Here is a 16209-nt window from a genome sequence, read left to right as displayed (position 1 = left end):
ACTTTGACCACTCATTTTTTAGTTATCGTTTATTTAGTTATTATTTATTTTTTCACCTACGGTTGTTTGAGTGTGACTTAAAATTTTATATTTTCAAATAAATATTTTGAATATGACGAGTGGTCAGAGTTTTTTTTTTAAAAAAGTCAACGACATCATATATTTGTGAACGGAGTTAGCACTAGATACTATAAACGTGTTCTACTCCACCGTCCACGCATATAAAAAATTCCCGCATTTAGACTAATTAATTGTTTTAATGCGAATCATTTGTAGGATTTAGGAACTGCTCTAAAACAAGGCACAAGCTCTTTGTGGAAAGGTTGTCTCTACACGACTCTATACACGTAATGTCTATTAACGACATCTATGGTCTAGGAGTTTTGTTGTACATGCACTTATAAGAGGATGATGTACACTCTTAACCCCTTGCACGGCACTTCCAAACATAAGTCACAACTAGTATATAATGTGATACAATGGATGCGCATAAAATATATGTCCAACTATATCTATTTCACCAATCAAAGTGTTTAATAAAGTCAATGCACCAATCAACTATGTCTTTTACCTCGAACATATAGCTAAAAGATGTGTCTTAAGTTTTTTTACACTTATCCCCTTAACATATCCGAAGACACAACTTAAAATATCTATTGTATATGCCCTTAGTTGGGAGGTGAACTGGCTGCTTTAAAGAGTACCATAAAGACTCTCCACTCATTGATTATTTTGGCCTGAAAATCTTAGAATCCATGGTATTGTTTGGTTCACACTTTGTTAAGAGAATGGTAATGTGATCTCTTACCAAAGGTAATGGTTACTAGTTATAACTGGATTGGATAGTAGTATCTAGTACTATTAGAAAGAGTTTAACCAATGAAAAGTATCAGTAACTAAATAACATTTGGACGAACCAAACACTACCCATATGTTTGGGTATATACGGAGTACAACGGAAAAAAGTGGCCGAAGACATAGAATTCGTAACAGGAGGAAGCAGCTGCCCCATCCAAACTCTAGCTTCGGTTTGTGAGTTCCACGCATGACGCATGGTTTCACCCGAGGAGAAGGAATGGTGGAAACTTTTCTTAATTTAGGCAAATCCATGCGTAAACTAACCTAACCCATAGAGCTTTGCAAACTCTCCCTCTAAAAATGACTGGCAACAAAAGTACCAGCGATCACAAAAAACATTAACAAACAGTTACATCACATGGTATGGACTACTTTTTAAAAGAAAAAACATCTGCATAACAGGAGAATTCAGTTATAGAAAATAAATTGATAGGCCCTGCTTAGAACTTGAGATTTTTTTTCATCTATATATGTTTTCTGTAAAATTAATCTGATTAAAAAAAACCTTATATATATTTTTCTTCTAAAATTTATGTATTCCAAATAGACCTCATACTCCAATGGATCTTTCTCGCCTCTCCGTTGACCATACCACGCAGTCACAGGCATAAAAAACGGAGACCTGCCTAATAGAAGCTTCTCTCCCACGAGAATTTTCTCCTACCGGATATATAATCTACATCTCCACTTTCTTCTTCTCACAACAAAACAAGATTAACAACATCCAAATAATCGTTTTCAAAGAACCAAGATGACGACGTGCCAGCGCACTAAGCTCCGAGGGTAGTTGCGTAACTTCTCACTCCAAACTGAAATCTTCTAGCGGCAGCCGCTTGCATCCAACGGCCCCCACAGCGTCTCCCCAGCCCGCGACGCCCATCCATGAACCAGCCCTCCATCCGCCGCGGAAAACACCACCGGCCACGCGGCGCTATTAGCGAGGGGGCGCGACGCGCGAGGGTACATACGAAATTTGGCTTGCTTTGTCGTAAACATTTTTTTCCCACTGCCTAGTAACGGATCAAGGGGGCGGGGAGAGAAAAAGCATCCAGCGGAAAAAAATATCGGTTCCGTTTTTGATTTGGAGGGGAGGGGAGCGGCGGTTCGGAGTGGGCAGGCTCGCTGTTGGTTCTTGCAGCGGCGCGGCAGAGAGGGGTGTGCGGTGCGGCCGTGCTGTTGAATTATCCTGTTCCTTCAGTGCTCGCGTCTCGATGCGTTTTCTCTGATGATGGTTTCATGGCCACCTGCGTGTGCTGCTGCTGCTGCTAGTACGCCAGCGCTTTGATTCGGCAGAGGCGTTGCTTTGGTTTCGGGTTCTTTCGCCTTTCCTTTCGCCAAAGATTGCAGCTTTCGCAGCCGCAGCCTTTTCTTCTCCGGCCGATTCCAACCTTGGCCAGACTACCCCCCCTTCAAAAATCGCGCAAGGGGTGGGGGTTTTACCCGGCCCGTACTGCGAGCAGCGCCGAATTTTTTCCCCTGGGCGTGCGATTGTCGCTTAGTTGAGCTTCAGAGCCTGGTTTTTTGAGAGATTTCTTTTTGAATTTTGAGCCTGGTGTGGAATTTGGGGGTTTGGGTGTCTGCCAGTTTTCAACCCTTGGAGAGTCAGAGGCTATTGTCTCTGAAGATATCGCCTGTTTTGATGCGAAATGGGGAAATTTCTGGTCCCTGTGCTGTTCGGCCATTGGATTTGGCGAGTTGGTGTTTGAGCCCTGGTATACATCACCTGTCTGTGCTGGTGGCCGTTTGATTTCACGGTGGTGATGCTCTCTGCAGCCTCCGTGATGGCGCCGGCAGCAGCCACACAGAAGAGCTCCCTTGAGGTCTTGCTTGAGACATTAAAGAAGCGCGATGAGCAGCCCAAGGATGCACCTCCAACATTGCCAGCCCGGCCGACGTGCCGTGGCCGGCTGCCCACCACCAGACGGTCATCACTGCCTGCTGGCTTTATGCTCGAGAACGGCATGGCAACAGTTGCTGCCACAGAAGCTGCAGTGGTTGACAAGAAGGCAGATGCTAAGATGGAGATTGTTGGGCTGGAGGCCAAGGAGGAAAAGCTGGTGAAAGGCTGCATCTTTGGGACTAAGAGGAAGTTCCCTAACACAGAAGTGCTGGAGGAGTCGCCGTATGTTGGTAAATTTCTTGAGGAGAGGAAGGGTACATCAGTTTGTAAGAATCCTCCACATATTTCCTCGGCAACGATAAGGATGAATGGGAATGTAGCATGTACAGATATCTTGGACTATATTCTCCAGAAGGTGAGAGGTTTGTTCATTGTGGAATTTATAAGAATTATTTCTATTATTGCAATGTGAACAAATGGAAGTAACCTGAATACTTTGTCTAACATGATGGCAAAATTTCATTCACGAATCACGAGTCAAAACAGGAAATGTTGATCAATGTGTCGCTTACATGTGTTAGTTATGTGCTGAATTTATGGAGCCCTTTTTTCTTAAAGATCGTTTCTATATGGCATATGTGAATACAACTTCCATGTAGTTATGCTGAATTTACTGTTGTTTCACATTTTCCAGAAGATACAGTTAGTGATCACATCCACAAATAGTTTGGCATGTCATGTTACTTCAAACCTAATAAGTATGGATATTGGATGAAAGAACCTGTTGTTTTTAACCTTAGGATGTATGGATACTGGTCAATCAGAAAGTATTGTTTCTTACATTAGTACAGGTTTAAAGCAACTAATTCCCTTATCCCTTGATGGTTCGACTGTTCGAGTTTGATGTTTCTGAGTTTATATTGTGATTGGTAGAACCATCCAAGAAAATAAATTTTGGACATTTTTCAGAAGCTAAGAGTTTGGTGTTCTTCACCAAATGCAAAGTGGGAACTTGGACAGATCCAATCAATGTCTGGAGATGATGCTGAAATACTCCTGGCTAATGGAAAAGTGAGTGTCTTATATTGCCACACAATATATTAATTTGGGGAAACTCTTGTACAATTTTTACTCAATGTTTATTTGCTTAGGTTTTGATGGTGTCACCAGAACAACTCTTGCCTGCTAACCCTGATATCCTCGATGGAGTGGATGATTTGATCCAGATGAGTTACTTGAATGAACCTTCAGTTCTTTACAATCTGCAATTGCGATATTCTCGTGATCTTATCTATGTAAGCCCTATGCAATAGCTTCATCATGCTATATAAGTATATACTCCCTCCGTCCCAGTGTATAAGGCGTAACCACCTCCGGTTCAAAGACCAAGAAATGTATTTAATTCTCTCTATACCACTGCATCGATGTACGTATGCATAGAGAGAACACGCCTTATATTGTGTGACAAGAACAAAAAGTGGTTACACCTTATATTATGGGACGGAGGGAGTATATACATGGCTTATTCTAGGTATCCTCACTTGTATATACTTTACTTTGTAGACAAAGGCAGGACCTGTTCTGATTGCTGTCAATCCATTAAAAGAAGTTGCTCTCTATGGGAAGTCTTCAATCATGCAATACAAGCAAAAGGCCAACGATGACCCACATGTGTATGCAGTTGCTGATTTGGCATTTAACGAGATGCTGCAAGGTAGGTGCTAAAGAGAACGGTTATGATATATAATATTTTGTAAGAATTGTCCTTTAATGCAACTCCTGATACTTTGCAGATGGCATAAACCAATCTATAATAATAAGGTTAGTATGCCTTATCTTCTTTCTCTTAAGCCTCGAGGGTCTGGGTTTCCAAAATTAAATATGCTATCTGTGCTCCTTGTCACATTTCAGTGGTGAAAGTGGATCAGGAAAAACCGAGACAGCTAAAATTGCAATGCAATATTTGTCTGATCTTGGGGGTGCTAGTGGTACGGAGTCTGAGGTTCTTCAGACCAATGTTATTCTGGAAGCATTGGGGAATGCAAAAACATCACGAAACCATAACTCAAGCCGATTTGTGAGTTTATCTTTCTGTATCGTTGCCCTACTGTCCTCTGCTAACTTTCTGGAGCTATTCTTATGCTGCTGTGATGATTTTGATATAGGGCAAGCTTATTGAAATACACTTCTCTGAATCTGGTAAAATGTGTGGTGCTAAAATCCAGACCTGTAAGCCTTATCTACCATTTATAGTTTGGATGGCTAGTCACGATATCTTTGAATTCACTGGTAACTTATTTCCTTGGCTGTGCATGTACCTCTTACTGAATCGCATGGGCTAGTCCTGCTTGAGAAGGTAGGGGAATTCATGCATTCCTAACAAATCCATATTTTATTGTTTCTTCAAGGTCTAATATGCTTTGTCTTCCCCTGTAGTCGAGGGTGGTCCAAAGGGCACAAGGAGAGAGATCTTACCACATTTTCTATCAACTGTGCTCTGGAGCTCCTCCCCTTCTCAAAAGTAATCACACCTTCATGTTTGACATGCTTATATTACAATTTCAGTGTTTCAAATGGTGTAAAAAAATCGTGTGCCACATCCTGCCTGTATTTCATCTTATATGTTTTAGTGTGATCTGTGAAACTATCTCCACGTTCCATTTCTTTTTCTCACTTTCTAATTCTGTTACATGCACATGCTACTGCAGAAAAATTGTTTCTGAAAAGCGCCAATGACTACAATTACTTGAAGCAGAGTAATTGCTTGAAAATCGATGGTGTTGATGATTCAAAAAAATTCACAGTGCTAGTGGTAATGTTACTGGAAATTCAAATAACTTCTCCAACCAAAGCTGTGCTAATATTTTATCTTATTCGTTATTTTCCTTTTGTTTCATGTGCAGGATGCATTGGATACAATTCAAATATCTAAGGAAGACCAAATGAAATTATTTTCTATGCTTGCAGCTGTCTTGTGGCTGGGGAACATATCATTCTGTGTGATTGATAATGAAAACCATGTGGAAGTTGTTTCAAACGAAGGTCTAATTCCTTGGTGTATATAATTTCCATTTATTCCTTTGTCTTATCCAGTATAAAATGTCCCCAAAATGCAGACATCTGATTGTGTAATGTAATGTATTCACAGGATTGTCTACTGCTGCAAAGCTATTAGGCTGCACTGCAAATCAACTAGTGATTGCTTTGTCCACTTGTAAAATCCGAGCTGGAAATGACAGTATTGTTAAAAAGCTAACATTAACTCAGGTATGTAGCATCCTAAAAAATTATATTCATGGATCTATTGATTTGATCTTTTAGAATTTTGTTCAAGATTTCTAATTTCTGTAGGCCATTGACGCAAGAGATGCACTAGCGAAGTCAATCTATGCCAATTTATTTGACTGGATTGTTGACCAAATTAACCACTCACTTGGAACAGGGAGGCAATTTACATGGAGATCCATAAGTATTTTGGATATTTATGGGTTTGAGTGTTTCAATGTATGGAATATTTGCATTTTGTTTAGTACTGATTTACTTGGCATTTCCTCAGTTGTAATATTTGGTTAAACCATTACAGAAGAATGGTTTTGAGCAATTTTGTATAAATTATGCCAATGAGAGGCTGCAGCAGCACTTCAACAGACATCTTCTCAAACTACAACAGGAGGTAAGATTCTAACAGTTTATTGCACTATTTATGTTAGCATCAAAGATATGAATAAATGTGAATTGTATTATGCAGGATTTCTTCCTGCAAAACAGTATCAGATTATGTTGTTGTGTACTAGTTGTAAACGACCCTGCAAACTATGGCACTTGTCATAACTAGGGGATGTGGTCACATGATGAAGTTGCTTTGTCTAACCTGAGTTGGATATGAATGGTCCAATTTGATCTGAATATTATTTATTTTCTGGTTTGCCTTTCGAGTGATTTTGTGCTTCTGGGAGAATAAAAAACGACGCTGTAGGCACTGCATTAAGAAGATCTCATGCAAGTCGACAAACCCCGAACCTCTGCCCCACCCACACACAGCGACATCGTAGCTCATGTGAGAACGACCATAACTTGGTCGGACCTTAGATCCGTGCTTCTGGGGACAGAACCCACTTGGATGTCTTGTAGCTGGCACCAGGATTCCAAATCCAAGTGGTTGTCAGTTATGATCAGTTGCTCAACTTATTGTTATGAAAACCAGTTAACCTATGTGAAAATGTTAACACTTAGTGATTATCGAAGGGGAATTCAGAAAAAAGTTACTCTAGAAAACACAAAAACATAGAAAACTACAGGAAGCAACTGGTTTCTGATGTGTCGGCAAGGCCCCTATACTTCCATTTCTGTTTAAACTCTGGTTATGATTATTTGTGCTGTTCCACTGTGCACATGACCTGCTCGTTTGCTTTTGGATCCATTAGCCAGCGTTATCTTTCTTTTCATAAAATTGTAGAGTGGATTTCCTTGTTTTCATGTTTCTTCTGCAATATTTCCCTTGGACCTTTTGTGTCAGTATATCACTATGCTTATGCTGGGTTTGTTCCACTTCCAGGAATACTTGGAAGACGGAATTGATTGGACCCCCATGGAATTTGTGGATAACACTAATTGCTTATCTCTCTTTGAGAAGGTATGCGTCATTTTTTCCTGCAACCCCGTCATATGGATCATATACTCACTGTTTCTATGGAGTTTAATTAGTTTTAAGGCCTGATATTGATAAGCATATGTATTGTAATTTCTTACCTGGCATGTGCTGAAGAAACAATGCCTGCATTTTAGGCTTCTATGTCTGTTTGGCCCCATTCTCATTTGCTTTCTGGTTCCAATCCTTTTATTGTAGTATATACAGTTTTTCACCCTTATAGTTATCTTGATCTGCAAATGTTCTGTGCTTTGCCCTTTCAGTTATGCCAAGTTACTAGAATGCTTTACTTTTTGAGCTATTACAGTGGAAACAAGCACCTACCTATACAAAATGTGAAACAAAAGTTGGAACAGGTGGAAATATCCTTAAGTGGAGTTACTCCATGTTTTGTTCTATATATATGACTAAAAAAGAAAGTGACTGTTGTTTAAGTGGAATCACTGAAGGAAAATGTGCCGTTATCAATTTATCATGATATCATGTCATATTAATATTATAAGCTGTACTATTTAGATTTCTAAGATCTGTATATGTACTGCTGTAGTCACCTTTTGTTGCATTGCAGAAACATCTAGGGCTATTGTCATTATTGGATGAAGAGTCTACTTTCCCAAAGGCATCCGATTTTTCCTTTGCTAACAAGCTTAAGCGGCAATTAAGTGGTAACTCTTGCTTCAAAAGTGAAAAAGAAGGCACATTTAAGATTTGCCATTATGCAGGGGAGGTTGGTCAATCCTCGTCTTGTTTTATCTTTAAGCTATTTCTAACCTCCAGCATCCTCCAGATCTGCAGGCTTGCCTGTCTGTTATACTACTTTGCTGTTGAAGCTCTTTGGTATGCAACATGATAACGGTGGTTGATTTTGATTCCAGGTGACATATGATACAGCTGGGTTCCTGGAGAAGAACAGAGACCCATTGCACTCTGAGTCAATCCAACTACTCTCATCATGTACATGTGAACTTTCAAAACATTTTGCCTCTGTCATGGTTGCTGATTCTCAGAATAAATCAAGTCTGTCATGGCATTCAGTAAAGGATACACATAAACAAAGTGTTGTCATGGAATTTAAGGTACTGATTCAAATCTTTCATTCTTTCAGCTTTATAGATAATATTGTCAATAATGGTTCTCTAGATCTCTATGCTTTGGGTTGTATAAGTTGTACTCCCTCCATTCTAAAATAGTATTTGTTTTAGTTCTTGGTTTTTATGTCTATATTTAAATGGATGATGATGAATCTAAACACATATAAAACACATACATCAAGTATTGTATGAATCTATTAAATATCTAAAACAAATTTTAATTTGGGACAGAGGGAGTATTCAGTTTCTTGGCAGTTCTTTGTTCATAATACTTTAATGCCTTCCCTTGTCATTCTTATATAAAGTTGTATTACATTTAGCCATCCCAATGCTCTGTTGTGTATTCAGGCTCAACTGTTCAAGCTGATGCAGCAGTTGGAGAGTACAACCCCACATTTTATCCAATGCATTCAACCAAATAGCAAACATCATCCCAGGTTATTCGAGCATGATCTTGTTTTGCACCAGCTTAAATGCTGTGGTGTGTTTGAAGTTGTTCGGATATCAAGAACATGCTATCCAACTAGGATCACCCACCAACAGTTTGCTGAAAGGTTGCCATTTCGTGGAATCTTACTTAAAAACTGAGTTGTTTATTTTGTTTGGTACTGTGTCCCACTTGACTTTCGATTTGTCCAATAATACGCAGATACAGATTTCTTCTCTTGCGTTCCATTGCATCTCAAGATCCACTTAGTGTTTCAATTGCTGTTTTGCAAAAGTTCAACATTCCCCCTGAAATGTATCAAGTTGGCTACACAAAATTATTTTTCCGTACAGGACAGGTACGATACTACAACTATTCTGTAGGTTTCGAATATTAGAGTAGACCCTCAACCAGCTGCACTAACATACAAAACCTTAAATAGTTTGGTTTAGTTTGCGATCAAAACTGCTCTTTTCTGTGAGTGTGGTTTCTAATCTTGATTATTCTGTAGGTTGCTGCACTGGAAAATGCTAAAAGACAGATGCTTCTTGGAACCCTCCATATTCAAACACAGTTCCGGGGTTTGCATTCTCGGCGGGGATATCAACGACTAAAGAAAGGGGCGATGAATTTGCAATCATGTAATACTCTTTATTTTCTTTTTGTTCAAAACATTCCTGAATTCTGATACCATGGACATGTACCATAGTCTTCCCGTTTTAGTTATCATCTGACAAATGCTGTTTATTTTATCTTACTTGACTTTCGAAACTGCAGTTATACGTGGTGAAAGAACAAGAATACACTTTGATAATCTTGTCAAGAGATGGAGGGCAGCTGTTCTCATACAGAAACACACTAGGCGTCGACTTGCAGCTAACATGTTCAATGATCAACTGAATCATGTCATTCTTCTTCAGTCCGGTAATTTAGATGATAAAAGAGGGCATACTGACATTACCCTAGAGTAGTGCATCGATCTGATGATGTGTTGTCATATGTTACTGCAGTGACGCGTGGGTTCCTGGCCAGAAGGAAATACAAGTGTCTGCAGAATGAAAAGGAGTCAAAGGCCAGTCACAGCATAGTTCAAGGGAACACAAGGAAGAATAACTCAGAGTCAAGAATATGCCATGTGAGTTTTATATCAAATGGTATTTATGCTTTTATCTGTCAAATCTTTTAATGTGCTAGCTGCATATTGGTTTCATTCAGGACTGAATGAGAAGTACATATAATCTGAAAGATTTGCTACTCTAATAGAAATCCTTTTACAGAATTTGCATATGCATGGTTACTTACTAAGTTTGCTGATATTTCTTTTATTGTAATATCCAACCGTATTCTAAAGAACTTGAGAAGTTCTCCATGTACAAGATATAGAATCTGCTCAACTGTTTAATACATAGGTGTAAAAGGTAGCAGTTCCTAACATTGCCATCCAATGTCAGGAAATGAATGGGCATTATCCTCACGAACCAGTCATCACTGAGCTTCAGGGTCGTATCACGAAAGCTGAGGCTGCATTGCGGGGTAAGGAGGAGGAAAATGTAATGCTCAAACAGCAATTGGAACAGTATGAGAGGAAATGGTCAGAATATGAAGCCAAAATGAAATGTATGGAAGAGGCATGGAAGAGGCAGCTCTCTTCTCTGCAGGTAATTATCTATGTTGATTTTTTTTATGTTTGTTTGTATGTTTAAAGAATGGATCAACATATTCTTGCAACATGAATTTTCAGCTGAGCCTTGTTGTCGCTAAGAAGAGCCTAGCTGCTGATGATGCAGCCACTAGAGCAGCTCGGACTGATTGTACTCCTACACATGCGCAGTATGACTCTGAAGATACATTATCCACCGGGACTCGTACACCTGAAGTGATCGAGTCGAAACACGACAACCACAACCCTGAAGCTAAAGTTTCAGCAGGAAACTCGGATAGGCGAGTGAATGCTGTGAACCACCTAGCAAAGGAGTTTGAAGACAGACGACAGGTGTTCGAAGACGATGCGGGCTTCCTAGTTGCAGTCAGGTCCGGTCAGATTGGTTCAAATATGAACCCAGATGAGGAACTCCGGAAGCTCAAGGACCGCTTTGCGACATGGAAAAAAGACTACAAATCTCGGTTGAAGGAGACTAAGGTAAACCTTAGTAAGGTTGGCACCCATGATGAGAAATCACGGAAAAGATGGTGGGGAAAGAAGAGCTCGAAGTGAAACGTGTAAGAGAATCTCCACAACATTTTGCAACGACACTGGGTCAAGGAAAGTGGCCAGGAATGCCAGGGCAGGCGAGAAGAATCTGCCTCTGATCCCAAAAGCTTGGTGAGATGATGAACTCCCATGTTGGTGGCAGTGCCGTTACTCATCTGATGTCACGAGTGTCGAAAAGATCAAAGTAGACAATAGGTGAAGCCAGAGTTCTGTACATGTATATTAGTCAGCTCTGAGTCATCACTTGACAGTGTGTTTATGTCATCGTGTATGTAGAGTGATAAATCCGAGGCGTGGAAGGGTAACTAAATGCAGATTATCCACCATGAGCGAAGAGATGCGAAAGCAGAGTACTGTAATATGTGTACAGTGAGAACATTGTTGAAATGTGCAAGGCATTTTACTCTGAAAACTGTGATTGCATCGCCCCATATTTTGCACTATCTTTTGAGACCTTTACACTTACACATCAGTTTTATTTTTTTGACATGTGAATCCAGTTTCTATAGAAAGCACATAACGTCACCAGCACCTGCTGGGGATACCAGCTTGAAAGCAAACGCACAAAAGAAGAGAAACGAACTTGAAACCGACCAGAGTTCAGTCGAAAGCTACTACCAACCAGATTCTAATCCCCCAAACTCTTTAGGCAAACACAGATTTCTCTATTTTACCATATGATATTTAAATTTATCTTTGTCCCCTTGCCAGAAGAATTGTGCCCTTCCCTTAATGTAGAATCCATCTGTTGGTGAACACCCTCCTACAGCTGATATACCGTCATTGTATAAATTGGCCAACTATTCAAGGAAGTGTTTGTTAATATCAATCTGCCACCAGATGCCATCTTTCTTCCGGACATTTGAATCCAGAGTTTGGAAATATGCCTACTGTAATTAGCAGCCTGGTTGTGTTTGTAAAAAAAAAGTAGACACAACCTCATATATGGACGCAAATCAGTTAACAACTGCAAAAACCAGTAGACACAACTACATATATGCTGAAGCAGAGTATACATGGAATGGAAGAGCAAAACTAGTCCAGTTCGTTCCTTCTGGGAGAGCACAAGAATATTTGCATTCGTTCATGGTACAGATCACGACAGAAACGAGTAGTGTACAACACAATGTCCTGGCACGCCGCGGCCCGGTAGCTAGCTTAAGACCCTGGTGCGAACTTGGTGGCGTAGACCCAGGCGTTGTTGGCGACGGGGTCGTCGAGGTGGTCGAGCAGGTTCTCGAGGGGCCCCTTGCCGGTGACGATGGCCTGGACGAAGAAGCCGAACATGGAGAACATGGCGAGGCGGCCGTTCTTGATCTCCTTGACCTTGAGCTCGGCGAAGGTGACGGGGTCGTCGGCGAGGCCCAGCGGGTCGAAGTACTGGCCGCCGGGGTAGAGGTTGTTGCCCTCGCCGACGCCGTCGAGGCCGTTGATGCGGAAGCCCTCGACGAGGCCCATGAGGATGACCTGGAAGCCGAGCACGGCCAGGATGCTCTGCGCGTGCACCAGGTTGGGGTTGCCCAGGTAGTCCAGCCCGCCCTCCGAGAAGATCTGCGCGCCGGCCTTGAACCACACGGGCTCCTTGAAGTCCACGCGCACCCACTTCTCCAGCACCTCCGGGGTGATGCAGCCCAGCGCACCCAGCATCGCCCACCGCCCGTGGATCACCTCCAGCGCCCTGTTCCGCGCGAACGCCTCCGGGTCCGCGGACAGCCCGGCGGTGTCCCAGCCGTAGTCGCCGGGGAACTCGCCGGTCAGGTACGAGGGCGTCTGGGCGGAGAAGGGGCCCAGGTACTTGACGCGGTCCGGGCCGTACCACAGGTCGTTGCCCTGCAATGGAAGCGAAGCGAGCACTCTCGTTAGTCGATTTTACCTGATTATTGATTGAAACCATCGACGGGCCATGGATGGACCGATAGACGATGGATGCTCCACGTACCATGGTGATCCGGCCGCCAGCAGCGGCGGCGGCGACGTCGCGGAGGGGGCTGGCATTGGCGGCGGCGCGACCCTGGCCAAGAAACGGCGTCTTGGCCGCGACGATGCGGGAGGTGGCGGCCATGATCGTCGACGCCATCTGCTGCGGTTTATCTGGTGAGCAAAGCAAAAGCTAGCTCTAGACTTTGAGTAAAGTAGTGTCTAGTGGATGGAGTGCTCAGGCTTGGAGAAAGGCGTTACGTGGACGTATTTGTAGCACAAGTGTTTTGTTGCCGGGGAAGGAGCGAGCGGCGATTGGAGGGGGCGGATGTGAGGTGGAGATTTCTGGATTTGGTTCCGCCCAATCGGGGCGCAGCACTGGATTCTGGAGCTGCGGCGCTGCCACCTCGGACGACCGTCGACCGGTTACTACCGGGTCCTACAGCATTGCGTGGCACTGGTTTGGGCCGGGCTGCTCAATTGCTCTGGGCCTGGAGGTTCAGCTGAACGCAGATCTTGGGGGCCGTCCTAGTAGCGCCTGTAGTGGGCCCTGTTTAGACGTATGTATGGCACCATGCAAGTTTGTGTTAAGTAACCCTAGTTAGGGTTATGTGGGCAAATACCTACTTTATCCCTGAGGGGTCTCACATCTCTATATAAGGAACCTGTACACCCCCTCATAATACAGTGAAGAGAAAGAGGCCAAAGGCCCAACCCTATATATCCTGTGTCTTGTGTGTTTCTCTGTCGTGCTTCTAGGAAGGGAGACGGGTTCTCTACATCTTCTCGCGTCTCTACTGCTGACGGAAGGGAAGGGAGCAGATCTAGTGATCCGTGGTAACGTTGTTCTCAACACGTTATCAGCACGCTCTACCACAACGTTGCTGCGAGATCAGATCTGCATCAACTCTCCGTCAAGCCGGCAGGTCTCCGGCCTAGCCGAACTGTCCTATGCGACAGACTTCGATTTCCTCTACGCGATCGAGCGGTATGTAATTTATAGACCGATCTACAGTCATCGCGACACGAGCATTGTTCTATGGCGGACTGGCGGTCACCACCTGCGCACTAGAGGGTAAGGTTGTGGTGTCCTAAAAGTCGTGGCGCACTTTAGGGCAGCCGGCAAGCTCTGTTTCTTTGCCTGTAGCAGAGGTACACAACCGTCTTCCTCAGCGCCCAGGCCTAGCGCGGCAACTGTCGACCTTCGTTCTCTTTTGTTGCCGGGGCGTGCAGGACAAGTCGCTCAGCCACCGTCCATACAGCCGAGACGGATCCTAGCGTTTGCGCCCTTTTCCTATGAGGATTGATACATGCTGCGCGCTGCATCAAGGCTGCCCACGCCGACCCTCGTTGAAACCGTGCATGTGCCGATGCTGTGACCGGTGGTCTGGCCTCATAAGCCGCAGTCAAAAGACTAGGTCACCGCCTTCATTCCGGGAGAAATGGAAGGCAGAGATATTAATAATACTTGGGTGGCCCGCGCTCACGGCATGCAGCATGCGTCCCATACGGGTTCATTCTGCATGACCGCACCTGTAGCCGATAAAACAGAACAGAAGCTAGCCATGTGTGTCCAGGAGAACTGGCGCCTCTTCCCACGTACGGCTACAAATGCACGCAAGAAGGAAAAAAAGAACTTCCCTCTTTTTATGCATTTTCCTCCATATTTTATATGAATGAATTTGAGTGGATAAGTTTAAGTAGTATGCGTGCTTTTATAGTGTAATCTCTATCTTAATTAATTAATAAAATGCATGCTTAAAAAAAGGAAAATACTTTTTACACTTGATATGTTATCAAGTTCATGCATTAATTTTGGAGTTTATTTTTTGTGCCTTTATTTCCCGTAGTAAATAATTAGCAGAAAATTATTAAAATACATGTGAAGGACATGCTACACTTTTTTATATCGCTCTTAATACTTGTAATACGTGGAGCCTTTAGACTCACGTCGAGCGATTAAATTGTATGGTGGGTACCTAGACATGCCGATCGGACTAAATTATTAATCGGCTGAGTTATGACATTAGCTTAATATTGACTGCGCCCTGGCAACACGACGCAATATTTGTGCCGTTCGAACTTAGTTGCGTCATGTGATTGCTATGTGACACTCTTGTTTAATTGGACCGCTCACGTCAAGTTGGACCACCATCGCTGAGTCGCGTATTTTTTGCATGCCCTGTAGGCACTGTCTGTCTGCCGCGAGCCACAATTGCGTCTGTTGCGCACGTTGCATGGATTTATCGTGTACCCCAATTACCGAGCCATAATTGTGCCTGTTGCGCTTATTACGAAGGCTTGCTATACTGTCGTAGCCCTGATGGCCGCACACGCGTTGACACTAGAAGCTAGAGCTTGTACTCGCGTGGATTATGGTGGGTTGTTCAACCCCTGAAGTCAATATGCAACCTTCATAGATAATTTTGTTTGGATCTATATTTTTTTGATTGTGTTGTGTGGCATCATATATTTATATATATCGTCAAGTGGCCATAACAAATATATCAAGCTCTGTAGTGCTTGAAAATCTGGGAAATTAAATTGAAATAAAAATGAAACACAGATAAGATAATTCTCTCATCTTTCCTCGTGCATAAAGTTCTACCCGAAGTAACCCAAAGTTATATAATATAATGCATGAAAGCCTTTTTGGCATAGAAGACATCACAAATTGGGATTCTATTAGTAAGCAAAAGGCCTTACTAAATGATTTAAGACTATAAATCTCAGTCATACATTGCTCAACTAGATGTTGGCACATTGCTATTTGTCGCTGAACGTCATGAAGCGAACTTTGAGATAAATGGCTAGTACCTTAGTAACACGAAGTTGCGAGTACATCGAAAGGTAATTCTGAGAATTTTTTCACAACGTTGGTGTTGAGAGCACCTAGAGGGGGGTGAATAGGTGATCCTGTGAAACTTAAACTTATAGCCACAAAAACTTGTTAAGTGTTAGCGCAATAATCGCCAAGTGGCTAGAGAGAAGGTCTTGCACAATACGATAATCACAAAGAATTCAACACAGAGAAGACACAGTGATTTATCCCGTGGTTCGGCCAAGTACAAAACTTGCCTACTCCACGTTGTGGCGTCCCAACGGATGAGAGTTGCACTCAACTCCTCTCAAGTGATCCAATGATCAACTTGAATACCACAGTGTTATGCTTTTCTTTTCTTATCCCGTTCGCGAGGAATCTCCACAACTTGGAGC

The 16209-nt window shown here is 42.6% G+C and overlaps 2 protein-coding genes across 5 annotated transcripts; one reads left to right on the top strand and one right to left on the bottom strand.

Annotated features, from left to right (window-relative positions):
* The first annotated feature begins 2508 nt into the window (after positions 1 to 2508).
* LOC103634337 (myosin-1) lies at positions 2509 to 11509 on the top strand. Of its 4 annotated transcripts, none has more exons than XM_020541139.2 (24): positions 2509 to 3113; positions 3668 to 3769; positions 3850 to 3993; positions 4262 to 4412; positions 4492 to 4519; positions 4610 to 4775; positions 4864 to 4927; positions 5041 to 5054; positions 5135 to 5219; positions 5407 to 5510; positions 5602 to 5740; positions 5847 to 5965; positions 6050 to 6202; positions 6282 to 6371; positions 7254 to 7331; positions 7915 to 8073; positions 8222 to 8422; positions 8786 to 8991; positions 9087 to 9222; positions 9376 to 9505; positions 9642 to 9788; positions 9875 to 9999; positions 10316 to 10522; positions 10606 to 11509. In XM_020541139.2, exons 1-24 carry the CDS (start codon positions 2619 to 2621, stop codon positions 11077 to 11079), a joined length of 3717 nt encoding a protein of 1238 aa, XP_020396728.1. In that variant the 5' UTR covers positions 2509 to 2618; the 3' UTR covers positions 11080 to 11509. The 4 variants fall into 4 exon arrangements, with proteins under 4 accessions (XP_020396728.1, XP_020396727.1, XP_035817030.1 ...); XM_020541138.3 differs by having other exon boundaries at positions 9093 to 9222; positions 10606 to 11507; XM_035961137.1 differs by having other exon boundaries at positions 9093 to 9222; positions 10696 to 11399.
* Positions 11510 to 11993: 484 nt separating this feature from the next.
* On the bottom strand, positions 11994 to 13207 carry LOC100284154 (chlorophyll a-b binding protein of LHCII type III). Its single transcript, NM_001370616.1, has 2 exons — positions 13016 to 13207; positions 11994 to 12906 (listed from the first exon to the last, which is right to left on the bottom strand). The coding sequence occupies exons 1-2, from the start codon at positions 13151 to 13153 to the stop codon at positions 12235 to 12237; spliced, it is 810 nt and encodes a 269-aa protein (NP_001357545.1). The 5' UTR covers positions 13154 to 13207; the 3' UTR covers positions 11994 to 12234.
* Positions 13208 to 16209: the final 3002 nt, after the last annotated feature.

The sequence above is a fragment of the Zea mays genome, chromosome 7, assembly GCF_902167145.1.
Source record: "Zea mays cultivar B73 chromosome 7, Zm-B73-REFERENCE-NAM-5.0, whole genome shotgun sequence".
NCBI classification, from domain to species: domain Eukaryota; kingdom Viridiplantae; phylum Streptophyta; class Magnoliopsida; order Poales; family Poaceae; genus Zea; species Zea mays.
This window is presented reverse-complemented; position numbering and strand designations above follow the sequence as displayed.